The sequence below is a fragment of the Physcomitrium patens genome, chromosome 5, assembly GCF_059467195.1.
Source record: "Physcomitrium patens ecotype Gransden chromosome 5, ASM5946719v1, whole genome shotgun sequence".
In the NCBI taxonomy this organism is placed as follows: Eukaryota; Viridiplantae; Streptophyta; class Bryopsida; order Funariales; family Funariaceae; genus Physcomitrium; species Physcomitrium patens.
The window spans coordinates 4,383,860-4,410,655 of record NC_143414.1 but is presented as its reverse complement, the minus strand read 5'-3'; the positions used below and the strand labels follow the sequence as shown (position 1 = coordinate 4,410,655).

At 34.8% G+C, this 26,796-nt stretch overlaps 4 protein-coding genes across 18 annotated transcripts; 2 read left to right on the top strand and 2 right to left on the bottom strand.

The window, feature by feature from the left end:
- Positions 1-7,261: 7,261 nt before the first annotated feature.
- On the bottom strand, positions 7,262-10,751 carry LOC112282798 (ferritin-3, chloroplastic). The gene is made up of 9 exons (XM_024520876.3): positions 10,542-10,751; positions 10,054-10,118; positions 9,476-9,850; positions 9,251-9,312; positions 9,007-9,122; positions 8,669-8,762; positions 8,394-8,564; positions 8,065-8,160; positions 7,262-7,925 (listed from the first exon to the last, which is right to left on the bottom strand). Exons 4-9 carry the CDS (start codon positions 9,284-9,286, stop codon positions 7,770-7,772), a joined length of 669 nt encoding a protein of 222 aa, XP_024376644.2. The 5' UTR covers positions 9,287-9,312; positions 9,476-9,850; positions 10,054-10,118; positions 10,542-10,751; the 3' UTR covers positions 7,262-7,769.
- A 137-nt stretch (positions 10,752-10,888) lies between these two features.
- LOC112282610 (uncharacterized) lies at positions 10,889-15,101 on the bottom strand. Of its 10 annotated transcripts, none has more exons than XM_024520427.3 (7): positions 14,119-15,039; positions 13,517-13,811; positions 13,136-13,186; positions 12,578-12,830; positions 11,672-11,754; positions 11,344-11,434; positions 10,889-11,113 (listed from the first exon to the last, which is right to left on the bottom strand). In XM_024520427.3, the coding sequence occupies exons 1-7, from the start codon at positions 14,664-14,666 to the stop codon at positions 11,073-11,075; spliced, it is 1,362 nt and encodes a 453-aa protein (XP_024376195.1). In that variant the 5' UTR covers positions 14,667-15,039; the 3' UTR covers positions 10,889-11,072. The 10 variants fall into 10 exon arrangements, with proteins under 10 accessions (XP_024376195.1, XP_073390330.1, XP_024376196.1 ...); XM_073534229.2 differs by having other exon boundaries at positions 10,889-11,078; positions 14,119-15,037; XM_024520428.3 differs by having other exon boundaries at positions 10,889-11,101; positions 14,119-15,036.
- Positions 15,102-15,295: 194 nt separating this feature from the next.
- LOC112282238 (uncharacterized) lies at positions 15,296-20,407 on the top strand. 6 transcript variants are annotated; one of them, XM_073534232.2, is made up of 8 exons: positions 15,383-15,889; positions 16,083-16,169; positions 16,979-17,108; positions 17,616-17,730; positions 18,255-18,524; positions 19,125-19,211; positions 19,353-19,487; positions 19,963-20,407. In XM_073534232.2, the coding sequence occupies exons 3-8, from the start codon at positions 17,047-17,049 to the stop codon at positions 20,020-20,022; spliced, it is 729 nt and encodes a 242-aa protein (XP_073390333.1). In that variant the 5' UTR covers positions 15,383-15,889; positions 16,083-16,169; positions 16,979-17,046; the 3' UTR covers positions 20,023-20,407. The 6 variants fall into 6 exon arrangements, with proteins under 6 accessions (XP_024375400.1, XP_073390333.1, XP_073390335.1 ...); XM_090250308.1 differs by having other exon boundaries at positions 15,384-15,889; positions 16,083-16,497; XM_090250307.1 differs by having other exon boundaries at positions 15,387-15,674; positions 15,810-15,889; positions 16,083-17,108.
- Positions 20,408-24,479: 4,072 nt separating this feature from the next.
- Positions 24,480-25,672, top strand: LOC112282113 (uncharacterized). The gene has a single exon (XM_024519340.3). It carries the CDS (start codon positions 24,726-24,728, stop codon positions 25,416-25,418), a length of 693 nt encoding a protein of 230 aa, XP_024375108.1. The 5' UTR covers positions 24,480-24,725; the 3' UTR covers positions 25,419-25,672.
- Positions 25,673-26,796: the final 1,124 nt, after the last annotated feature.

The window sequence follows — 26,796 nt, the reverse complement described above, 5'->3', positions numbered from 1 at the left end:
ACATGAAATCCTAAGCCCAGGATTTTATTAACATCCCTTGACTTATTTACTTTATTTTATTTTATTTTATTTTATCTTTCTTTTTCTCTCATGCATTGTGTAATAATAATGATAATGATAATAAGTTGACCCATGAGGATTTACAAAATGAGACATTTCAAAATGGTTGGCTGTATCATTTGTACTTTAAACAGGGGTTTGTGAGTATGTATATATATATATATATATATATATAATTTAATTGACATGAAAGTACAATTGTAGATGTCAAAGTAATTCTAAATGTCATAATCATTAAATATGTTTAATCTTAATTTTTTAAAAAATATATATGTTTTTCAAAGAACTTCCAATTTCAACTTTTAATGTATTTTTATTTTTATTTTTTGAAAAAGAACATCAGAGTTCTTACCTGTTGGAAGGACTGAGTTGGGTCTGTTCAATCAGGAGGGTGGAAATGGGGGGGGGGGGGGGGGGGTAGGCAAGTAAGAATAAATCTGTGTAAGAATAAACCACAAAGTCCATTCACAAGGGATATGAGCTTAGGAAGCCTTTTAATCCTGCCCCTTCACAACTGCAGTGAATGGGTTGCAAAGGCATCTCAACCTCTAAATTATTAATTAATTCATGGCACTCCCCAGTCCTGTTTCCTTCCTTATTTCAGCATTTCCATTCCACTTCAAATTTAAAGTGTGTTTTGTTTTGTTTTGTGAATGAAATGATGAGCTCACATTTTCCAAGCCAACAACATGGAAATGCCTTTGCTTCATGTCCTTGCAGTGAGCTCATGCCCCCAGAAGGAGACCACACAAATACACACACAGAGCTGCGCTCAGTGTCCTTCACTCAATCAGTGACAGAAGCTATTTTTGATAAAAATCAGAATACCAATCCCTATTTATTTTTTTCATTTTAGATTGCATCATTTTTCATTCTACTCGTACTACAAAAGCCGTTGAGAAGGTTCTGGTGAAGTTGACTGTGGTGACCACCCACCCATCCCCCACCTTCACTATTTGCATAGGGAATTGGGGCCAACGAGGCCTGTGATGCCAAGCACTTGGCTTCAGCCATTGTGGGGGTGCCTGGAAAATCATCCCTCTTCACATGCCAGATTAAAATATTAAATGCTTGAAGATCAAGTGTTGTCCCAAGTGTGTATTGGAAACTGTGCCCAATCCCCTAAACCCTAAACTTGGCTTCCCCTGAAGGGATGCCCAGATTCTATGCCACCAAACATGGACACAGAATCATCACCCAAAGTTGGGCACTTGGACATGACCTAATTTCCATTGCCAATGGGGAGCCCTGCTGCCGTTGAGTGGTAGAATGTTGAGTTTAGAGATTAATAACATTTTGTCTTGTGGGTTTAGGGGTCTTTTATGTTTGGAGGAGAAGGCATGCCATTGCAAATTTTAAAAGCTTGTGGTTTGAGAAGCATTCTTAGAAAAATCATTGAAAATGATGAGAGAGAGAGAGAGAGAGAGAGAGAGGAAAAAAAAGAAAAGAAGAAGAAGAAGAAGAAGAAGTCTAATATTTGAAATATTAGACTCTCTAAATTAAGTGGGTTTTTATCAAAATTTGAGAAGTTTTGTCAGAGATTACTCAAATTGCTCACAAGAAATTTATTTAGTTGATTTCGTGTTTGTCAAAAAACTGTAGATCAAGATATAAATTTCTTTGTTTAAAAATAGAGTAAAAATGATTAGATCCATTTTATTTTCTCTTATTGCTTTATACTATCTTCAAAGACCAAAAGTATTATTATTATTATTATTATAATTATTTTTTAAAAAATCCTTTGGACAAACTTTAGACTAAGATCTTTTAAAAAAGGTATACATATATGCATGTGTATATGTATATATATATATATATATATATGTACCCATTCTAAAAACCCTACTTCACATAATCCCACACCAAAAATGGTTCTGCTTCAACTATGATTTCTTATAGACCTTTGGAAAACTATTATCAAAATGAAAATAAGGAACAGAAATAGGAAATCCATGCTAAACTCATTTCAAGTGTCATCCAAATACTTAGGCAGCATGGGTTGGTTGTACAATGAGTTGCTATACCAAGACCCCTTGTGGATAATGCCGACAAAAGAATTGTTGTCCCATTGATCCAGAAAATGTGGTCCATGTTCACATGATGATCTCAATCATGCCATATTTGCCTCAGGTGTATATATATACTATGAATCACAGTATATACTATAGAAGGCCACACATTACCATTAATAAATAAGTAAAAATAAAAAAAATGTCAGAAGAGAATGGAAAGCAATTCATATAACACATGTCTTGGGAAACACTATGAGATTCCCCTCCACTGGATTTCCAGTCTAAACATTCTCATGTCAGTGGTTCATGTAACATTTAGTGCAATGATCTGTTTGTTTTGCTATTTTTAGTTTTTTTTTTCATTGTCTGGGGTTCATAGACAAGTAGAACTCTGGCTCATCTTCATGGACAAAGAATTTGCAATGAAGAGTCCATGCTACAATAGAGTTTCTTTCAAGGCATTTTCATAGAGTTAGAAGTTAAAAATCATATTGCAAAAACAAGCTCAATGGAAATAACATAGATTTAAAAAAGTCATATATGCATATGCACATATATATATATATATATACATACACACATTCTCTAGTGGAAACCCACATTGTTGGCCATGAAAAAACAATCTAAACTATATGTTGTAAATTAACCTTTTGTTTGAAGCTTCATATGATGTAAAACTCTATGTTGCATGCCTTTTCACTATGTTCCATGTTGTTGTGCTTTTAAGCTCTATGCTTAGTGATCTTGCAGTGTTACTTTTGGCAATCTAGAGCAACATCATGCAAATTTTGATTTTTGATTAATCAAACGTTAAATTATTGCTTCATTTTTTATGAAAACAATAAAATATACATCCTATTAGAGATGGCTTTTGTCTTCTCTGGTTTATTTTTTTGATTTATATCCTCTAAGTTGTTTTATATAAGAGATATCTATCTAAAACATAAATTTTTTTAAAAGAAATTATAATTTGTATAAACTATCAAATCTAACTATCCATAAGATACATAATTTGTCATAGTGATTTTGTAAGTTTTGGTTTGAAGCTTAAAAATATAAGTTCATTGTGATGCAATTTACCACATAATATTATTAAGACGTATTTAATAAGAAAAAAAAAGATAATAACAAAGATTATCATACCCTATAGTATCTAGCTTGGTCAAGACCTAACGACTATGCTTGTTGTCAAAGGGCAACAATGATTAGGAGAAGGTAGGATAAGTGGCAGCTGAACTTGAAGAATGGCAAAGATAAGTATTAATTAAGATTTTAGAAAGGTAATTATAGAAGTAATCTTATCTAGATAGAAGTATATAGCAAACAATACTAAAATATCTTAATGCATATTCCTACTCATGTAGAAAGGGCATTAGCTGTGGATCTTATCTTATTCTTTAAAATCTGTTATGTGCAGCTTATTGATCTGCCTTGTGTGTTTGTGTTTTTTTCATTGAAATCAAATCAAATAGATACTCAAAAAGTATAGATTGGAAAACAACATAGAATATAATAGATAGGATAAAATCTATAAGCTAATTAAAATATGATCTCTGGTAAACAAAATATGTTGCTTCTAGCATTCATGTGGATTTAGAAGTACACCTTGTTTTTAAATTTTAGTTACTGATATATTCTTTTGTAATAAAAAATGTGAACAATATAGAAATCTGATAATAAAAAAAATCAGGTATTTTTCATACACTATAAAAAATAACTTATTTATGATATATATTTTTTACATTTATTAACTACAGTAGTATATTAAAAAAATGCCAAAAAATTTAATTATTCTTAATAGTTGAGTTTCTTTTTGAGAAGGGGAATGATAAAACTTAAATTAAAGATATTTACTTAATAATTCAAAAATAATAAATGATGAAATATATTTTTAACAAATCAAATAGAAAATATTTTATAATTAATTAAATGATAGTCAAAAATAATTATAGTATAATTAATATTTAAATTAAATAAAAAATCAGAAAAATAAAAAAATCAATTATACAAAACACATTGGGGGTATAAATCAACAAAATAAACCAAGAACACAAATTTTCCTTCTAATTGGGTGCATCACTCAATCATCATTACTTTCATCAAAACTTAACTAGACAATTCACATGGCCTCAACAAAACTAAAGTGAAAGCACCTATTGAAGATAAGGGTGTTAATCAAGCCCAATTTCTTTTTGTTAAGTAAATAAATTTTAATTAGAAAATCTATTTCATTCCATAGCAAGTGAGTTAATAGCTAGCAATATCTATAATAGAATTGTTGGATGTTCTTTGGAGTATTTGAAGTAGTTAGGTGTTTGGGCAGTGGTGGTTAAAGATAGATTTGAGGAGCAGCTATATATGAGTTGGTTTGTGTTAGGCATGACAAATTGATAGAAGAAATCATTTGTTTGAAGTGTGGCTCCGCTACCATTTGAGGTTCTCCTTTTTTGTAATCTAAAATTACATACGTTTTTTCTTTAGCAAATAATTACAATCAAAGAAATCATTATATATATATCCACTATTGACATGTTAGACATGTTAAAGTATAAATCAAAAATAAAACATCTCTTTAAATCACAATATAAGAAAAGCCTTGAATTGGACTCGCCTTGATGATTACGGGTTCAACTAGTTCAATGCATTTTACATCCAATATTTTAGTAGGACTCTTTTAAAATTTAAACATATTAGTACAAAATATAAGAAATATTACTCTAAACCACTAACAATAAGATAAACATAAACTTTTATATAATTTTAGTTAAAATTAAAAACTTAAAATGAATAAAAAAATTATTATTTAATATAATAATTAATAATTGATCAAATAGGATGTAAAGTAAAAAAATCTTCATAATACAAAAATGTTAATCTTAATTTTTAAAACATACTTAATGGAATTTTTATATTTAAAAAATTTTAATAACATTGAAAAGATTTTTTTGTATATATATGTATACATACATACATACATAAAAATGGCAAATGAATAGAATTTAAACATTATTTGTATAATAAATATAGTGCAACATAATAAATTTATTAGATCAAGTTTAGATTTGATAATAAATAAATTTATATATCTATTAATACATATATATAAATACATACATACATATCTGAAAAAAATAATGCATGTGGGATATTAGAAGTGTATCAAAATATTCTGCTATATTTTTTGAGAACATTTTTATGTTTTAAAAATCATATTGAAAGAAAAAGAAGAAATTTATCCAAGAAGCAACCTTTAAAACTTATTTGTAGTAAAAAGTAAGATTGTTTGAAAGACTATTTTTGCAAAACAAGTCTTATTCTTGATCCTATTTTCTAAAAAAACTATTTTCTGCATTATACCTTATGAGTTATTAAATGTCCTAAAGGAGAAAAAAAATTAAAAAATAAAGAAAAGAGCAATCCTTTTTCAAAAGAAACTTTTACATCTCCTGTATTTTGGAATTTGATTTTCTAATTAATATACGGTAACTTTAACATTTGTTTTTTTACTATGATCTTGTCATAAATTTATGCTTGTCAAAAAATTGTCAGAAAAATCTTTATGGATATTTAATAGAACTATTTATACAACTCTTTGATGTAAATGTTCTTATTCATATGTTTCAATTATGTAATTACTACTATTCTAATTAAAAATAGAGCTGGAAAAATTTATTCTTAAAAAAATTATTACTATTATATACCATGTATTTATTAAAATTTTATTAGATTTTTAATTTATGTAAGAAGTAATTTATTTATAATTTTTCAATATTGACCAAAATAGTATGAGCTTTAAATAATAGGCTTCTTTAAAAACATTTAAGGTATAATATTAATAGATTTTGATATATATATTTTGAAAATTATACAAAATAACATATTTTTTATTATATATATAATTTTAAAATTTATATAACTATAATTATTTGTAAAATTAACATATTATTTATACTAATCAATAACTATAATTATATTAAATATCGTTATTTTTAGATTAATATATATATTCATAAAGTAATATTATGGTGAAAATATTATGTTTTAAATTTGAGCAGATGATTTGATATTAAATCTGGATATAATATAAATAATACTCATTATCATAGTATTTTTTAAACAAAAAAACATGGTTCAAATAACTTTCTTGTTATTTTTTACTTACATTTTGTGAAGCATTGTCCCACCAAACATAATGAGTTTCTTAAAAGATTTTTAGATATAGAAATATGCAATTTGAACCACAAAATTATTTTGAAATAAATAGTAGTGATTATAAAGTTTAATATGGTCTACAATCTTTTAACTTTTGATTTAGATTCTACATGCTAATATATATATATATATATATATATATATGTATGTATTTTCAAAAAACAAAACAAAAGAATGTATAAAAGTGCACAAAAGAAGTGTTTAATTATGCAGAAAAGGATATAATGATTAATATCTACCATTTCTTTTTGGAAAAAGAGCCAATTGAATTTATGAAATAAAATTTATTACTATGTTAAATATATATTCTCTTTGTGAGCATCATCTTTAAGCTTTTTGATAGCTGATAGTTATGGAAAAATATTATAATACATTTGACTCAAAAAAATAACAGGCAATTGCTCTAAAATATTTTAGAATTGATAATTAAAAAAAATAAAATTGGTTGTCAATGATTGATATTAAAAGGAAAAATAAAATAAAATACTTAAGAATATGGTGCCACAATAATAAAGTTGAATGTAAATGACATTCTACATATTAACATTCTTCTATGCTCAATTAGTAACACACTACATCTACGCTCAAAATTTAGTTTAATAGAAAAAAAAGCAATGAATGAAACATTGAATTTTTAAAAATTAATTTATGTTAGTTTACCCATTCTCTCTCACATATATATTTATATATATATATATATATATATATACACACACACACATGCACATGAAATAAATAGATGAATATATATCTATATATACATATATATATATACACATACATATTCTCACAATGTTAGAAATAGATGACGCTTGGGTTATTTCAGAATCCCACAGTATAATTAGTTCACAATTCTTTGCAAGACCGCTTTCACAATGCAGAAAACACCACTTGTTCTAGCATGGCATCATTTTGAGCCATGACGAACTTCAGACAGACTACGTAAGTATATGCATAAACCACAAGTGCACTGGAAGTTTTCCCGCAAACGGTGCTTATTTATTTGGGTCGGCAGCCAAAACTGGCTGGCTTGCTTTGCATTAAGGAGTATGTGTGTGTCTGTGCATATACATCCATATATTACTCACTTGTGGAACCACACTACAATATTCACGTCTTCGTTACCAAAACTGTTTCGGAGTATGACCAACTGCATCGATCGATGGTGACACAACGGAACTATCTACACAACCTGATTGAAAGTAGAGCAGCATCGCATGGAGTCTGCAGCTGGCTTGTTGAAATGGAACTGCTCGGTTTTATACATCTTGGCACGGACTCCAGTACCGATTGCAAGTCTGCAAGTCCAAGACAAAAGACAAAAACAACACAATTGCTTAAGCAGATAATCTGGACAGAAATAAGGATGATGAAAGTTAGAGGGATCCGTTTAAAAAGCATAAGTTGGTTGTGACATGTGGGGATTCGAAGTAAGGATTTTCCTAGTAGCTGATGTGCTAGTCATGACTGATCGTGTGGGTTGAATCATCTGGAGGGAATAATGGACTCGACAGCGGCAGCCATGGCATAATCTTCGAGCTCAAATGGCAGGCGGCGATCGAACTCCTTGATAGCATGCTTGTCAGATTCCACCAATTTGAGATGCGTGAGGTGGTGGGATACAACACGAATCTTCTCGCTCTGCAAAATAGAAGTATGACGGGTTTTTAGTAACCTTCCACTGGATGAGCGAAAGGGACGTACCCACCAGTCGATCTGCATTCTAAAGTGTCATAAGGTAATGTCAAATCACATGCTTTGTAGAAGTAATGAAACTTACTACAGCATTCATGCAGGAGCCGATGAAAGATTGGGCGTGTGCGTCACCGCTCTTTTGGGCAAGGAGGTAGTGATCGTTCAACTTTTTGTATTGCACCTACACGCGTTTCAATCCAGTGCGTCCCAGTAGTTAGCAAGAACAATATGTCTAACTAGTAACCTTCACATCTTGCCACATTCGCTTCCGAGACGATGTTGGAAAAAAAAACGTCCACTTAGACGCTTCTAACCCCTGAAAGAAATAGTAAACTTGGGCATCTTCCTGTACAAGAGTAGTGGTAAACTTCATGCAGATCCTCAAAAGCAAAAATACAGATTCGAACAACTTACCTTAAAGACAGCGAGGGTTTTCGCAAAAGCTACAACAACGTCGGAGCCTTCTTTGTGGGTCATCCAACCAGATGGAGGAGCAGCGGTGGGACCAAATTCCACCTTTGCACCGCGCTTGGCCATGAAGTCCATAATCAACAAGGAGTCGTTCGTTTCCACTTGAGAAATTACCTGATGGAATTTTTTTGTTGACAGTGACAAATTAGTAAAATGTTGTGTAAAAATGTAGATCAGAAGCACGCATTATTCCAAACTTTCCAGGGCAAGAGGCTTGCCTTGAAGAACAGGGAAACACCAGGCAGGGCAACATTGTCGCGGCTGAAAAAGGCGGACATCGATTGAAAGAGTGCACATGCGTTGCGGTTGAAACTGAATACACGACAAATATCCAATTGTGAGATAAAAAGATTAATTTCTTTAATCACTCCAAGCCAAAAATCGTCATTGAAGCCATATCAAAAATGTTGATGCAAGATGCAGAATTTAGAACGATATTCCAGACAACGAAAAATCTACTGACCCAGAAGGCATTGATTCCACGACATCAACAGGCTGGTATAGCGAAAGGTAAATGAGAGTTGACAGCAGCATGAGCAAAAAGTGATAGCATTACGTGATTGCCACGTTGAACAACTTATCCACTTCATCGGATGCAGCAACAGAGCGAGCAATTGACGCAGATGCATCACCAATCCTCACTTGGTGAATCTTCTGAACCTCCTCCTTGATCTGCACATGAGGCACACATACGCACTTGTCTAAGACATGGCGCAAACATCCTGCGAAAATATGGCATGTAAAACATCAAGCTACATGATTAAGCTCTAGAACAAAGCTCAAGTAGAGTGAAGCCTCACCTCATCCATGCAGGGGAACATCTCGAGGTGGGCCATTGTGAAATATAGTAAGCTTGCTAAACCTGCACATAGAGAAGCTAATCAGTAAGTTATGTGATTATATAATTAATAGGTGACTATATGCAAGCATTAAAAGCAATCAGCTTCACAGACGCCGCTCGGAACAATCAAAGTTTCTTTAGGCAGACCTGCTCAGGAGAATGTAAAAGACAGAAGGAGAGATACCTTCTAAGGATCGGGCACAATCGAGAAGCAAACGCAGGAAGCTAAATCAAGAGGTATCGGTATCGCGAAACTCTTGCGTATACTTTGAAGATGGCAAAGTGTGAGGGATAGTGCTGCTGGAGGTCCATTTAAAGCAGATCAGCAACCCCAGCACTCGCTGCATGCAATCCAATTGTTATGCGGAAGCTCGACATGGGCGGCATGCGACAGATACAGGTCAAGTGATCTTTCCGAGTCATCAGTGCAGGAGTGCCATGCGTGTGACGTAAATCCAGCAATAAAATATTTCAGGACATGCTGTGAACTATTTCACTGTGCTGAACAGATGGTGACTTCTCATGCTGAAGAACGCGATTGCCATTTGAAATTCTTCTCCTGCGAATATGCCACTAGCACCCAAATACACTTACACTTAAAAAAAGAATTACACATATATGTTGATCGTTTAAGGTCTATGTTTACTTTAAAGGAAAACGATAATTCCATACTATAAACTGCAATGGAAATTTATAAAACAATTCCAAGAAACGTTTATGAAAGAGGAGGAAGGCCTAAGCTGCTCAGTGGCGACAACAAACCTGGGTAGAACGTCTGACTGTGCTTGGATGGACTTTTCATCAGGCAGATGCTGTGTGGCAACGACCTACATGAACACACATGTGGTAAGAAATGGAATAAAATCCATCGAATTTGTCAGAAAAAAGTTCGGGTACGACGAAAAGTTCATCTATTTCACGATAAATTCGGACTATTGACGTCGGTGATGTAAATTTCTCATTGGGTCAATATTGCGTGGCAAGTAAAGAGGTTGATGACATGTTCAACACATCCATTCCGTAAAACTACTCAGCAGTCTCCTCCTCCATCATGCTCATTTCTTGACGATAGGAATCGACATTTCAGCTTATGAATTAGAGAATTTGTTTGTCATTTTGGGTCTTCGTTGCCCTGTACTCGAAAGAATCGTCCTGTTCGAAGCAGTAATAACTAGCATTTGAAAACAACATGGCATACCCCCTCCGAGGTTTATTGAAACGGAAACTGTCTGATGATTCAAAACATTTACCTGGTCCAAGTAATATTGCACTGATTCGGCACTAAACATCGCCACGTCTGTCTTTTTAGGTGAGACAATATAAGTCTTCCTGGGGTGACATTATGCTTCAAGAAACAGAGTATTATCCTCTAGCACGCAGATTCAATATCGTCATGTGATATTCTCACACTCTGCATATACACACAAAGAGAGTGGAATGAAAAGGAGGTGTATGAGAAAGAAAACATACAATGCTGAGAATGAGCTACCCTAAAACCATATATCCTTGATTGATACGCTCTTGGGCCAGATAACTTCAACAGGTTTCAAGTTCAGTGCAGCAGGCTCTCAGATGCAGAGAAGATTGTGACCAGGTGATAACCCAAACAGAAATAAATGATTCATGGCTGTTCATTGGCTTCAAGTTCAGGAGAAGCGCAATGATCTTTAACTCCAGCCCCAATGATTCCCCATGGGGATATCTACATTCTTACATAGATGAATCTCCTGGCATGGCCTTCATGACACCAGGCATTGCTCACCAATGGCCATTCTTGTTCTCTATGACTGAGAAAAGACAACCTCGCCAACTGTAATTGTTACTTCCATCAGCACACGTAACAAGATATGCACACAATCAGTACAAAAACTATAGTGTGCACACACAAATATTTTATCAGACACATGTTCTGCGAGGACTAGTTAGTTTTCAGACTCGATCTAGGTCCACACATAAATATTCTTAAAAATGATCACACTATAACGAATGTATAACGCCTGAACCACAACATTGCGTACAACTCTACAACAAAGTTTACAATACAGTATGCACCTTTTGATTTCTGGAGTGATTCTGGAGTGGTTGAAAACCGTTTCAGCACCAAGGGTGTCGCTGCCTTGCAAAACTTCAGCATTTTCAGTAGCTGTAACAAATGAAATCATTTCCAAATACGTTCGCTTATTTTTAGTATTGCACTTAAATGCAAATGTTGGCAGTTCCTCCGTCAGATGAGCCACTACTCCACAGTACTCGACATACAGGATCTAGAAAGTAAAGATTGGTTTGATGAATCAATAAGACTCAAAGCTTCAAAACTTTTGCAAGTATTTGTTACACAAATGCCATCTACGAATTTTAGCGGTTAGATGCAATAGCGTACCAGGGAGCTTAACGACAACAGAGTGCAGAGCTTTGAATGGTCCCAGCTCCAACGTTTACACGAATGACGGAATGTCGAACTGGCTGTACGCAGGGTCACAGAAAAACAGGCCCGTATTGAGAATTGCTTACTATGGACAGCAATGGACTCTTGCTGATGTTAATAATGTTTGAATAGGATCATCGGTCACGAACTTTGAGGATTATATCATGTGCAAAGAAAATGTGAGCTCTAATCTAGAGAGTGATACCGTTGTTTAGTCCAACATGACGTACGTACGTACAGCTACAAATCAAACGCGCCATGGACAGGGTATGTCAATACTGGGACTGTCAGGGAAAATGTGAAGTATATGCAAAGAACTTATTGGGGTAATTTGCGAGAACGTTCCGTCGGAGAATCCATGCCTGATAATTTGAAGACCAAGAACCGCTGCTAAGATATAAAATAGGAACTCACAGGTACGTTTAACACTGGTATTCAAATATCTGTGATCAGATAATTTTTCAATCGCAACATCTATGGCCAGCTTCAAGCAAACTAACGAAGTTGATGTCCCTATCAATCACACTCACGTTCATTTCAAACTAATTATGTCAAAACGGTCTTTGTACATAAATCAAGATAACACCCAAGTAAGAAGTCAACCAAAACAGCATTCCAAAAGTTAGTTTTAATAAAAAGACAAATACAGAGTCTCATGAGTCTCGTGGATCCTTCAAGTTGATGCCTTCGACACTGGAATTTTATTACTGAGAAGATATAGTAATATACCACCGGCAATGGCCACATTCAAAGACTCAAAGTCCCCGGGCATGGGAATAGACATCCGTTCACATGATCGAGATGCATTCTCTGACAGCCCCTGCCCCTCACTACCGAGGATCAAACAGAGAGCTTCCTTACCTGAAGCAACTGTAATGGCATCACCGTCGTTCGAGATATAATTCTCATGTTCAGATTTATGATCAAAAGATGGCCAGGTTCCCTTTTGGTCGGGATCCGCTGCGTATAGCTTCATCTTGTGCATGCTGGCGAAAGACTGCAGCTCAGACCAACGGCCAGTCGCAATGGGTAACCTGAAGGATGCACCCCTTGAAGCTCTAAGTGCTTTCTCATTGAAGGGATCACAGCCGCCTGGTAGCATAAAAACTCCATCCTGCACAAGAAAAATCGCCGATCACACCGTAGTATAACATTTGTTATTTACAAGTGAAGAAATTGGGACACTGGAAAATGAAACCACGCATAAAAACAAAAGGTTCTGATTCCGAGGTATTGAAGACATGAAGTTGAACAAATGGCTCAAATTCCTCTTCGTTGCAATACTAGAAAGAGACTGAACATAACCCTTAATACGGGTGCCAAAAATACTTTAGCCCCAAAGTATTGCATCAAAAGAACTAAGAAACTCGGAAAAGAATTGGATGTTCTCATGAAATATAGCTAAACAAAACAGCATACCCAAGCAAAGGCTGCAGCAGTTCGCAGTAACGTGCCCAAGTTGCCTGGATCCTGTGGACGCAACAATTCAATTTACACTACGAATTTCAATTCAACCGAAATATATATATATATATATATATATATATATATATATTCTAGCGCATTGAGAATAAAGCTGAACATAAGCCTGAAATGCGAATTTAGCTTATCCCCCCTGAGTATTAGAACTTGTCAATCTCTTCTGTGATGGAATGAACAAGTCGCTATAGTATTCAGCCTAGACCATGAATGACAATCAACTCCCAGATTTGCCTCTGCCGACGACAAAACGAGGCCAAAGGAAACGTAGGGTGTAAAATATACTCGCAAGGTAAAGAGGTGGACAAAGGTTAGACTTACCTGAATGCCATCGAGCACCAATACACGCCGAGGAGAAGAAAGCCAATTCATGGCTGTGTCCCCAGTACCCTCCAAATTACAAAAGGAGGCAGGAAGGGCCAGCACACCAACACCTTGAAGACCTTGTGTAGAATCTACACCAGCCACTTTTCTTAGCACCGGTTCACTAACATGTACAATCCGTTCAGCCCACGAACTTAAATCTGACCGAGGATTCGTGTCCTCCAAAATCAGCAAAATTTTGATCGGTTTTAATGAAGTCGGGCTCCCTCTAGTGAGCAGTTCACATATCTCCCTTCAAGAAAGCAACAAGTTTAGTCCTTCCTTAGCTCCTGGAAGTAGCAATAACCCTCGCATTTGAAAAATAATCAGCGTGTAATTTTCTCAAATTATGAGCTAGCATGGCATCCAAGCCATCTCTTATCCTAAAATACGCCCCCATGGAATAGATAACCACGGACCTTCCTGTAGCAAGGGTGCTGGAAACAGTAACAAAAATATATACAACAATGCAAGAAGCAAAAAAAAGTCAATGATTTCCTCCAAATTATACAAAATAAAACTGAAAATACGGTTACCCTGGGTGAGAGAAAGCAATGCACCTTAGGGGCACCGAGCCCACAACTACAACACATCCAGCCGAGTTCCGGTAGCTTGCTTTCTCACGAAGCTTTACCAAATGCTTCACAAACGGATTCCCGACGCTGGTTATTGTATCCACATGACCTGCCAGCTCTACGGCATTCTTGCTGCTATCACTACTCTCTCTGAATATCTCAGAGCGACCTTTCCTGCCCAATTCACCATTCCTTGAGCAATGGAATTGCCTCATGCGACCCTCCTCTCGCTCGTCGCTCTTACAACCATCTGAAGAATCCCTCCTTCGATACGCATCCTTAAACCCAACGCCCCCAGATCCAAGGTGCCCCATCTTATCATAGCCGCTAGCTTCTGCACGTGCAATCCTCGACCTCTTCTGACCCTGTTCTACCACTCCTCTCCGGCCTTGCGCTACGAAAGCTCGCATGTCCCTCGTGCAAGCAGAACCCTTCTTCCATCCCTGCAACGTGAGATTACTAAACCCCACATCTACAGCTGACCCAACAACAGCTGCGCCCCCACGGTCAAGACTCCACAACGCTCCTTCCATAGCGTTCACAGATTTGATACACAAAGAAAATCTAGAGATAGGAGTAGCAAAATTAGGGCATGCTTGATGGGAATCTGATGCTGCACATCCTCCTGGCGCCAATCTTCAACAAGATTGTGGGATAATTGCATCCCGCCTTTGCTTTCTTGCCTAATCCTCCATATCCTTACGTCGGTAGCTTTAGAGGTTTGTTTCGGCGTCAGTCGGACGAAACCCAAGGATGTGTGGACGAACGAACAAATGACAAGACGAACCAGTACGCAACGAAATCTGGCAGCAGACTACCACTTGGGCAATATTCTCGGACTTTGCACACACTTGGTGATCCCCACAAGGCAAAGTCCACCCATTTTCATAATTTGCATTTTCATATGTAAGGGAGTGAAGCACTTAATAACTTGGGGCCTACTTCCATAATATTGAAAAGAAGAAAAAAATGTTTGAAATTTTCTCTTAAATAGGTAAATGATGGTGTGTTAGAGATTGGGGGAGAGTTTTGGCATTGTCACCATTCTCTTTTTTCTTTTTGCCATTGTCACCACAATCTGTCATCCACTTAACATATTTGTTTAGATTTTTTAAATTCTAATTAAAAATATAAAAATATATAGCTAAATTATACAATGTGAGTATTATTCACATCAAATAGTTTTCTAAAATATTTTTCTTTAAACTTGTAATAATAATAAAATATATGTTAAATAATTATTTGGACATGAAAGATGAAAGAAGAAAATATATGTACTCACACAAAAAATTGATTTGGATCACAATCAATATAATATTCTATACCCATCTTCTCCCAATTTCCATTAACCCTTACCTTAGATAGATGGAATTTTTTTTGACATACACTACTGGAAAAAAGGCATGAAACAAACTATTCGCTATTGAATTGGATCACTGCACTATTCCATATCCATCCTCTCCGCTATTGCCCCAAATACCACGCTTAGTTGGGAGTGAAAATGAATTTTGTAACCTAAAGGGCCGATGGGTATGAAGAAGGTAATTGGAATTTCGACGTTGCGAGTAAAACAAGATTTTGCGTTAAAAGCTCGATTCACGATCTTTCAAATCGCCGAGTCACATTATCCTGACAATCTCTCAACAACTTTCATCTGTCATGAAACTGACTCACAGGTCTCATAACTTGCATCGGTGCATGCAAATCGCCACCAGAAGTCTAAACGCGATGACCTCACAAGAACAGCTTCCGAAAGGTACAGGAAAAAAACAAAAATTCTGTCTTTGAACGCTCTCGATCAAGTGTCTTGGCGAATTCTGTCAAGACTTGTTAATGCGATGCTGTGTCTGGAGATGCTAGAATGCTCTATTTCAAAGCACTACAAGTGGATCAGGACACTCAGGATTAGTGTGCCAAGTCCCTTAATGTTTTTGAGGGAAATCCTTCAGGTTCTAAGCTTGTGAAGAGCGCTTGGCATCCAAGCATGGAATCCAAAAAGATTGGATGATGGATGGAGCTGTTGAGGAATTGTGCGTGTAAGAGGAATGTCCTCACATTTCTCTTCTCCCCTGGCTCTGCAGCTCTTGCTCATTTCTTGCGTTGTTCCTATCAAGTGGAAGTTCTCTCCGAGTAAAGTCACGAAGCCATGCCTGATTTTTGTGATAAGTAAACCGCCAATCTTCATTATTGAGCGCGAAGGTGCTGCGGAATCTTAGAATTACTGGTTGGGAGGTGTTAATTTCAAGTGAAGTTTAGGTTGCGCACCAAGTATGTGTCAAGTTAGAGGAATGGTCATTCATCATCAGGACTTTTGGTGTCCATTGGTTGATGTTCGGCGATCGCGTTTAACGTGTTCCCAAGCTGGTATGGGTTAGTTTCACGTGATTCATGATTTTGAAATTTGAGTTCAGCCTCCAACCTCAATGGTCTTCATAACTATGTGTCCGACCAGATAGTTGGGTACTGAGGTGAACCTGTTAAGATCATGGACGTCATCCACTTAAGCAAATTATGTCTGATGTAACGGTTTGAGTGCCTGAAGTTGTGTCCTCGCTATCTTCCTACCTCCAAAGGTCAACACCTTTGTAGCCTAAATCTGTTCCTGTTACCGTCTTTACCTTTATTTCACGTGAAGGTGCTTGTGGGACTCGTGGAGTGGCGAGTCTGAACATAGTAGTCTTCATCCCTATGTCCGTAGCAGTCGTGCAGGAGTATGTCTTTCGCAGTTCGTTTTAAAAGCAATTTTGGGGAGCCTAAATTTTTCTTTGTGGAAGTTTAGGCCCAGTGGGATGTCGGAGGTTTTAGTGTGATGATGAGCAGTCGTGGAGCGGTTTGGCTGTTGCAGGTGGACGTGAAAACGAATGATTTTTTCTTTGACATTGTTAGAGCCAAAGAAGGATAGCGAGTGTAACTATGGATAGGTATTCCTTGTTCTCCATGTGGCCTCATGCGTCAACAATGAGCACAATCACAAGGTACGAGTCATTCTTGCCAATCTGTCCTTGTAGTTGGGAGCTTTATGAATCAACTTCACTGAATTGCAGTGCATAGCCCCTCCAACAATGCATCAATTGCTATTAGGATGAATTACTCTACCCTTTATAATTCATGATTTACCTGTCCTTAAGCCTCTTCTAAGTAGGTTGAACTATCGAACATGCAGACCTCCGTCATTTTTCAAATACTGCAATCTCTGTCTTATTTCTGAACTTGTTCCCGGATTGTGAAATCTCTGTGGTAAGCACGGCATCCAATTTAGGGTTTGATATCAATGTTGACTGATGTTACGAGTACCCCATCAGCAACCAGTTCCAAGGGTTACGAAAGTGTCATAAACTTATCAAAGCTGTTGGGGACCAGTTAAAAGGATCTTTGGGTTACGAATATCCTAATGTTCAGTTTTCCTTGTTCTTTTAATAGGGTTACAAAACATGAATGTAAGACTGATAATGGCAGTGGTCCATATTGTGTTGAATCGACAGCTCTATTGCAGATCAAATTGAGAGCAATACATGTCCAATTTGTTTCGAGCTTATGAAATCTCCAGACTTTTCGCCTATTCTGCTTTCTCCTTGCGGCCACACATTCTGTGCCAAGGTATTGTTTTCTCCACTCAACTGTTCTGCTGAACTTTGGGTTGGTTCCGAGGCATTGTAATCGTCACGTTTTTGTTGATCGATTCTGTTTTGCTTTGTTTTTTTGTTCACTATTTTGAAGTACTCGTTTAAGTACACCTGGACTAGTGGAGTTGAGATGACATGTCGGAGGTAATGAAGATAAGGTATCACCTTAACTCGGTTGTTGCCTTCTCCAAGCAAACCTAGTGGCTTCAATCTCATGCAAGGACTCTAAATGGTTTGTGTTCAATGTCGCCAGACGCTATGCTTACCAAGCCTTTGCTCGCACTGCCAAATTAATCGCAACAGATGAATTGTGTGACATGTTAGGAGCAATTACTTTTTTCCAGAGAGTTTTTCTTTTATGATCTTGTTTTTGTTTTTTCTTTCTTTCTTTGGTATTCTTAATATTTTTTTTGGTCACTTTTTCTCCTGAACACCATTTGGGATTCATAAGTGAGAAAGATCAATAAATTTAGTAGTGTCATTCCTTTTATTACGCAGTGTGTGTCAAGGCATGTGTCAATACACGAGAAGCAATCACGTTACGGTGGACCTCTCCAGCCAGCTCCTTGCCCTTATTGCAGGCAGAATATATCATCACAGACCTTGAATATATCACTCCAAAAGATGATTACCAGCATTCTTTCGTTGCAAGAAACACTTGAGAAAGCTGATGCGGACACAGGTGGGTTCCGTGATGGATTCCTTCAGGCTCAAACTCGCTGCGAGATTCTACAAAGCGAGCTACAGGAATCCATGCGCAAAAAAGATGTAAGTACGATCCTTCATCCAACCTTGTTCTGAGCTAAAAGTCATCTTACTAATTAATGTTTTCCTGCACAGAGGTTTCAATTTTAGAAATGAGTTCACCTCACCTACAGCAGAAATTTCCGGTACTAGTCATCCCCTGCAGCTTAATTATTAGTTTTCGCAGGATCCTGCAACATAAAAAGTGCACTGTCTTCACAACTTTCAATACATATGAATGCAGAAGAGCATCGAACACTCAGGGAGAAAAGAATACTCTCCTTGTGTGTTGGATGTAGCAATTTCTCTGTGTTGGAAAAAGAAAACCTGACGTTACACTTAGCAAAGAAGGTGCAGTAATTATGGTAAAACTTAGAATCTAAAAGATAATCTTTTCTCATCAGCCCTTAGGTCTTTCTTGTAAAGACGAGCTACTCCTCTGAACCTTTGCAGCGTCAAAATCTCCATCAAGTCTTGTTGAGGACCAGCGTTTTCAAGCAGAAAAAGCATGAGAATTGCCAAGATCATCAGTTGATTGATTTGTTGCCAACCGTAATATCCGACCCAATGCGGTGCCGGCTATTCTCTTTCAAACTAAAGACCACAAATCGTCATATCATGCAGAGAATGGAGAGAGAAATTGCACAAACTGATGAAGCTCTGATCCAGCTGCGGGCAAAGGAAGAAGCTCTGGAGGAGAGCATTCGTAAGGTAATTCTTAAACTACTCTATACTAGCCGTTCAGCTGCAACCTTCCAACATTTTAACACATTAAGGAATGTTAAAACCAGTTCGCCTGTATTGTTTTCGAGCATGCTGAACTTGACGAACTGAATACCCTGCCTGTGCTAGACTAGTTCGGAGCATCAAAAGGTGCTGACCGATTTGATGGATACTCGGAATAAGAGTACTACGCTAAAGTTCTGCCGCGATGAGATAGTGACCAAGTTGAGTCTCATCCAAGCGTCCTTGTTTGCACTAGAGCAGGTACTGCACTAAGCATTTAAGACACTCAATTTGGAAAATTTCTCGTTGCCTTGCACATCGCACCCGTTGAACGGTTGAAGATATGATCGAACAAGTCTGTAGTGCCTTCTCTCGTTATCACAAGGATTCACTAAACCAGAATAAGAAATCCTGTAAAGCCATAGTAAACATTCAAAATGTGATTCCAATGCTTTGAAAACCTACACGTCCACATTCAGTCTTCACATCATGAAACTTGAAACTTCAAATGAATATTAATTAGCTAAACCTGAAATCCTCCGTTTTGATTTCACCTCGGATGGACCGTTATTCAAGAATCAGTAGGTGAAGACTCACCTGCATCGAGCCGCCGGAGCCAGTCCAGGTGCTAGTTTGTAAGTGCCCAGGAATTCTGTAGCACATGCAAACGTCATCACATGTGGCCATGTTAGAATGTTGCTAATACAGAGACAATAAATTTCCTTCACAATGCCAGGAGCGTGATAAATACAGACTGCTTTCTCAAGATGATCATTGTGTGCTCACTGCCCACTGATGATCGCTGCAACGGCTAAGCTTTGGAGTGGGTGAGACCATGACTCAGAGACATGCCTCAGAGATGTCTCCCACATGGAGCTTTAGCTGTGTACCCAACAGTCAAAGCTCATTGCAACGCACTTCTTCTTTACTATTTCGGAGGAAGGAAATGTGAAGAAACTCCACATGCAACTGTGCGTGTGGACAACTTGCTTGAAGGAGAATCATACAGATAAAAATGAGTGTCGGTTAATACTTTCTTGTGTTCATCATTTAGCTTAAACAATATATCTTTTGTTAGTTGAACATATTTTTAGATGAGATTTCCAAGAAACAAACACTGATTGTAACAAAGTACGAGCATTTTTTTTTTGTTGTGAATAGAATGTTGCGTTCCTAATCAACCACACGTGCACCACAGATAAATAAAAGAAAACCAAAAATATATGTGACTTTTCTGATGGAAAAGTTTACTCTCTCTATATAATTTTTTTCATGCATTTTCTCTCCTTTCTTTTTACTCTTTGATTAAGCCAAAAAACATCTTTCAAATAACATATTATAGTCTTGTCTCTCAAGTAAGTGATCACAAACTAGTGTGGAATAATAATTTAGTTCGGATATTTATGACACTACTTAAGATATGATGTTTCTTTAATTTTGTGTAAAGATTATGTAAAGACTAAGATATTAAAATAATAGTAATAGAATACAATTCAAAACTAAAAAATTAGAATTTAAAATTTCTCTATTCAATGATTAATTAATTTATATTCTTCAAATTAAATAAAAATTATAAAATTATAAAATTATAAAATTACAAAAATAAAAAATATATTTAAAAAATAATAAAAAATAAAATAAACAACAAGTTTGATACTTATTCTTATATTTTTTTTATAGCTATTTGTAACTAAAAATGATCTTTTGTTTTAATTAGATAGAAAACCAAAAATCAATAAATTTGTTTCAAAAACTAATAATTAGAAAAATATTAAAAGAATTACTTAGATGGTTGCAATTTTTAATATTACAATAAATAAATTATAATGTAAATTTTTAAGAATAAATTTATACTATTTTTAGATAAATAATAAATTACAAAGTATTTGATATTACAAATTTGAAAGAAATTCTATATATTGTATAGTTTACTTAAAAGTAGATACAATATTTAATAGAATTTTAGGTATTTTATTTTAAAATAATTATAAGAATCTCAATATTATTCAATATTTGTATGTTTTTTTATTTAGATAAACAACACTATTAAAGGTGCAAAAAAAATCAATTGTTTTTATATAAAATACAAGTTATAATTTGTTCTATATAATAACCAAAAAAATTTCGATTACTTAAAAATGAATCAACTTCAAAACTTATTTTTATTTATAAAAATCAGTGTTAAAAGAAAAAATAAGATAAATAAAAGTAAATGGTGAGATTGCAAAAGTGTCATAGACATAAATCATAAACAACCAAAACATCAATATACTCTAGTACCCTCAAAAAGAGTAGATATTTACTCAAAGATAGTATAGTATTAAAACTATAATGGCTATTGCTAAGATAAAAAAATTAGAGACTCTTGAAACAAGACTAAAAACAAAAAAAAAATTGATAGTATTAAAAAGGCTTCACTCTTGCCTCCATATATACTATCTAACTAGGAACTATATGGCAATGTTCCATAGGACCTCCAATATGTGTTTAACTTGCAAAACACATGACTAACTTACAAGACAAGTTTCTAGCATGTATATGATGTGGCTAAATTGTACCACAAGTCATTAACATATACAACACATAGCCAATTTGTTGGTTAAGTTTTCAACTTACTAATAACCTACAAACACATAAAAAATAAAATTTATGTTTATGAAGCTTCCAAGAAGCTTCTCCACAAGATCTTATTAAATCTAATTACTTCTACTTACTCCTATCTAACTCCTTAAATATAGGTAAATATGTATATTTGTAACAAAAAGAGAAGGTATAACATCACATGCAACCACATCATCTAAAATAAATAGAAATAATAAAAAAATGAATAAAAATGGATTAGATTATTACTATCTTTGTTGAAAAACATTACAAAAGAAGTCTAAACATACATTGGATCTATAAGTAATTTTAGTTATATTTTAAATTAATAAAAAAAAAATCTTAGACATTATTTTAGGATCTAAGAAGCTAATACAAAAGTATAGTATAATATGCATACATATCATATGAGTCACATGATTTTTTATATCTTTTATTTAATTATATTATTAATTAGTATATATTAAAAAAAAAATTGAGGCCATTATTAATCTCATCAATGCATCTTTTGTATCCTACTTTTGGTTCAAGTCTCTTTAGTTTATTTATACTTAGCAATGTATATTATAATTCTTTGTTAATTTAAAAATATGAATTTTTTTAATCTTCTTTTTTATTGTTTAGAATAAAAATATTTATTTATTTTAAAGCAAACTTATTTAAATCATGTCTCCAATCTAAGATACTTTATTTAATTTTGATATTTTTTTATTATCTTTATATGATTATTATTATTTCTAAAACATATTATTCTTTATAATAATTTTGTACAATCATTTTTTTACTTGAAATTTAATATTTATAAATATTTTGTTAAATAGAGTTCCAAGTATAACAAAAGAAATTTTGGTTAATTGATGCAACAATGATATTATATCTCTAAAATTTTAAATTGATCTTTTTAATATAATATTAAGTATTAAACTATTGTTGATAATTCTGCAACTACTTGGATGATTTTCATAAAAAATCACCTTAAGAACTTGCATCTTATATATGTAATCTAATGTTTTTATTTAATTTAGTCAACTTGATTTTTGAAATATAAAACATCATCCATGTAATATTTTTATTTTTTGTTTTAAAAATAATAAATCAATCCATAGTTAAATAATTGTCATTTCATAATAAATAGAACTAAAATCTAATTGCACATGTGGTCTTTTTTATTAATTTTTATTTATTTATTGGTTTTATCAGAATTAAGTATTGAAACTTAATATAAAATGACATTTCAATTTAGTTTCTATTTTCTTGCACTATCTAATTTAATTATCTTTAAATTCTCCTTGTCGCCTAAGCTCCTTTAAAATTAGAATAACATAAATATCAATTAATATGATAAGATTTTATTTAAGTAAAATAAAATAAAATAAAAATTCAATTTATAGCTTCAGCACAAAAATTTATGTACTATTTGAAATTATTTAAAAAACATATAAAAAAGAATTTTATTTCTTTAAAATTGATATCTTTTAAATTAAATAAATCAAACTTATAATGTCTTTGAAACACCTATTATCTTTAATATTATAATTAAGCAAGGCTAAGACTTATTGTTTGACCATTTTGTAATTTGCTACAAAATCTTATAAAAGACAATCTAATGACGTGAAATAAGAAAGAATAAATCCTTTGATTATTAATTTTGATTATTTTTTTAAAATTAAATAGTTTGGTTTAGATTTTAAAAAATTAAAAAGAAAAATACTTTAAAACACATGCCTATATGCCTATAAATATATAAATATATGAGATTATGTATATATATATATATATATATATATATATATATATATATTTTGATATGTGATTTATTTATATATTGAAACATATAAATATTCTTATATTATTTTCTAATCATTTTAATTAAAGTTAATAGCTCAAATTAATTTCTATTAATTTTTGTAATTTTAATGTTTATAAATGTGTTTTAGAAAATTTCTTGTTCACATGTATTTCTAAATGCCATCAAGTAAATACTTCTTGTTGCAATTTCTATAAACTACAATTATAAGTAGTTATTTAGAATATGCTTGTTTTTAAAATCTTAATAACATAGTATGTAGATACATATATATATATATATATATATATATAGTAAAGAATCAAAGGATGAAATAAAAATTTAATAATATATTTTTGCACAATATTGGAATAAAGCCATAATATTCTTGTTGTGATTAAGGATGCAATTAAATTCTTGAACACTAAATACGAAAATTGCAAAAGAAATGCAATATTTTTTGTTATTTTTCTTTAATCTTTTATGCTAATTTATTTCACTAATTTTTAAAACTGCAACCATACATCTGTTTTCTTGTATTTGCTTATCATTCTTTCACTTGTCCATAAAAAAATATATAAAACAACTTGCTTGTCACATGCTTCTCTCAAATCTCAAACTCTTTCTTCAATACTTAATCAACTTTTTTTTTACTATTCACAAACATGATACAACAAAACTTCATCTTTTGTACTATTTGGCTTGTATGTTTCATAAGACCATACAATCCTTCTGCATATATATGTTTGAGAATGAACGATTTTGAAAAAGATGAGTAATCACAGTGTGTTTTTCCCAATAAAATTACACTGCAGATTATATAAAATACTATATTATTTTGTTTTATATAGTGGACTAGCCCTAAACCCTAAACCCCCAAGAGGCAAAGTGTTTGTTCTGGTTCCGATTCCGCAGAGGGCATCGCAGTTTGTGTGAGTTTCTGCGAGAATTTGAGGTGGACGACGATGGCGCAGGGCGATGAATTCCTCGGAGCTTGAGCGCCGCATTCTATCAATCAAGCCTCCAATCCACTTTGGGAGGGAGGGAGGGAGGGAACTTGTGCACTTGGTTGTGGGTGCAGCAGCGGTGCTGTGAGCGGCGTTGCGACGGAGATGAAGTTCTCGGCGTATCCAGTGGTGGATTTGAGCGTCGCAGGGGAGACGTTGCATTTCGAGCAAGACAATGGATCCATGTACGTGGGTACATCAGTGTGGCCGTCTTCGTTGGTGCTGGTGAAGTGGGTGGAGCATGTGTTCGAGCGAGGGCTGTCCTCTGTGTGTGCGGGCCTGTCTCTGGCGAATTTTGCAGGGAAGAAGGGAGTGGATTTGGGTACTGGGGTTGGAGTCGCTGGATTGGGGCTTGCCCTCATGGGGTTGAATTGCCTGCTCACAGACATTGCGCCCGTCATGCCCGCTCTGAAGAGGAATTTTAAGAAGAACTTGGGGAGTACTAGCTTGGGTTCAGCAGGGAAGGCGGGTGTGAAAGCCGGGAAGGTCAAAGTGGCTCAGCTGTATTGGGGCAATGAGAAGCAGATTGAAGCTCTGAAGCCTCCCTTTGATTACGTTATAGCCGGCGATGTGGTGTACTTGGAGAATATTGTGCAGCCGTTGCTGGAGACCATGAGTGCCCTTGCCGGGCCGGAGACCATTATCATACTCGGTTATCAGATCCGGCAAGCGGAAGCGCATGAGCTGTTCTGGAGGCTCTGTCCAGAGTATTTTACGGTTGTGAAGGTGCCTCGTGAGGAGCTCCATCCCGAGTATTGTTGGCCAGAGAACGAGGTGTATATTCTCAAGAAAAAGTGAGGTGTAAAGGTTTACAGCTAGGGTTAAATTGTAAAATCATCTTTGGGATTGGTTTCCGAGGAATTGTCATAGCTATGACCAGGTGTAAACTCTCGCATGCAGTATACCTAATGCATGTTTTTGAATCGTAGTAGCGTCAACAGAAGTCGGGTTGTGAGCTGAGGATTTGTTTATGGTATCACCACCAGATTCTAAGAATGTATGTGCTTACTGGAAGACACAACTGGAAGCAATTTATTCGCTCATTCAAATTAGACGCAATTTTCCAAATGATGAGGATGGAGACGGCCGAGACAGATCAGGGAGTTTACTGTTATTTGAGTTCAGGATCATCGATATCATCATTGCCTGATAAACTGATTGGTGTAGCTAGCTCCGAACCAGTCTTCCTCAACATCTAGGAGAGTGATGCAAAATATTTGCAACCTCACCTAATTCGTTTCCAATTGTTTGCTGGAGCACACAATCAGAGCCCGCAACCTTTGCAGCAATTCACTATTCATCTTTCAGACCAAGACATCAAGACTTTCCGGGTTGTCGCAGAAAGCATGGTATTTGCCTTAGTCTTCCTCTAACGCAGATCATCAGGATCAGGTGGGATCTCGAATGCAAGGTCTTAATAACCTGTGTTAGTGAAGCACACTCTTGAAGCAGAGTGCAGGGAACAGCATAGTTATCTGCAATCAACGAAGGGAAGAGTAGGAGCTGCATCAGTTTCGAGAGAGATATGGGGAGAGTTGGAAGGATATCTGCATGTCGCAAGCTCTGCTCTATGTGCTTGTGTTGATCATCGAGAAATTGACCCAGCTCCAGGTATTGTGACAATGCGACATGTGATGATTTTCCTCCGAGGTGAACTTGTTTCTGTGAACCTATTCATCTTCTGTACTGTTTTCTGTAGACCTAGAGTTAGAAACTGTTCTGTTTACAGTACCCTAACTTGTCAAGGTCAGTCTGAAAAGGCATCAAGTATAATCGACAGAAAAAGAATGAATATGTGTTTAGCATAGAAAACTCCTCACACATTGAGGTGTGATAGCGCTACTGTTATAATCATTTAGAAGGTGAGAGACGTCATCTTTCTGAAATTGCTTTCTGAGTTTTGTGCATTCCGCTTGATTTTTTTCATTTTCCAATCTTTTTTGGTAGTTTTCTTTTCAAACAATCCTAGCTGAAAATAGATGATTTGTAAATGATTGGTGAGTATTTAATATAAAGATAGACAAATATTAACTATCAATAACCCTAATGTATTTGTGAATATTACTTGGTATAAAAGAATGTCACTAAAAGACCTCTAATGTGATTGATTATTTTTGTTGAAGACTAAAGAAAGAATTTTATCACAAATTTTGTTTGAGGTGCCTATATTTAATCA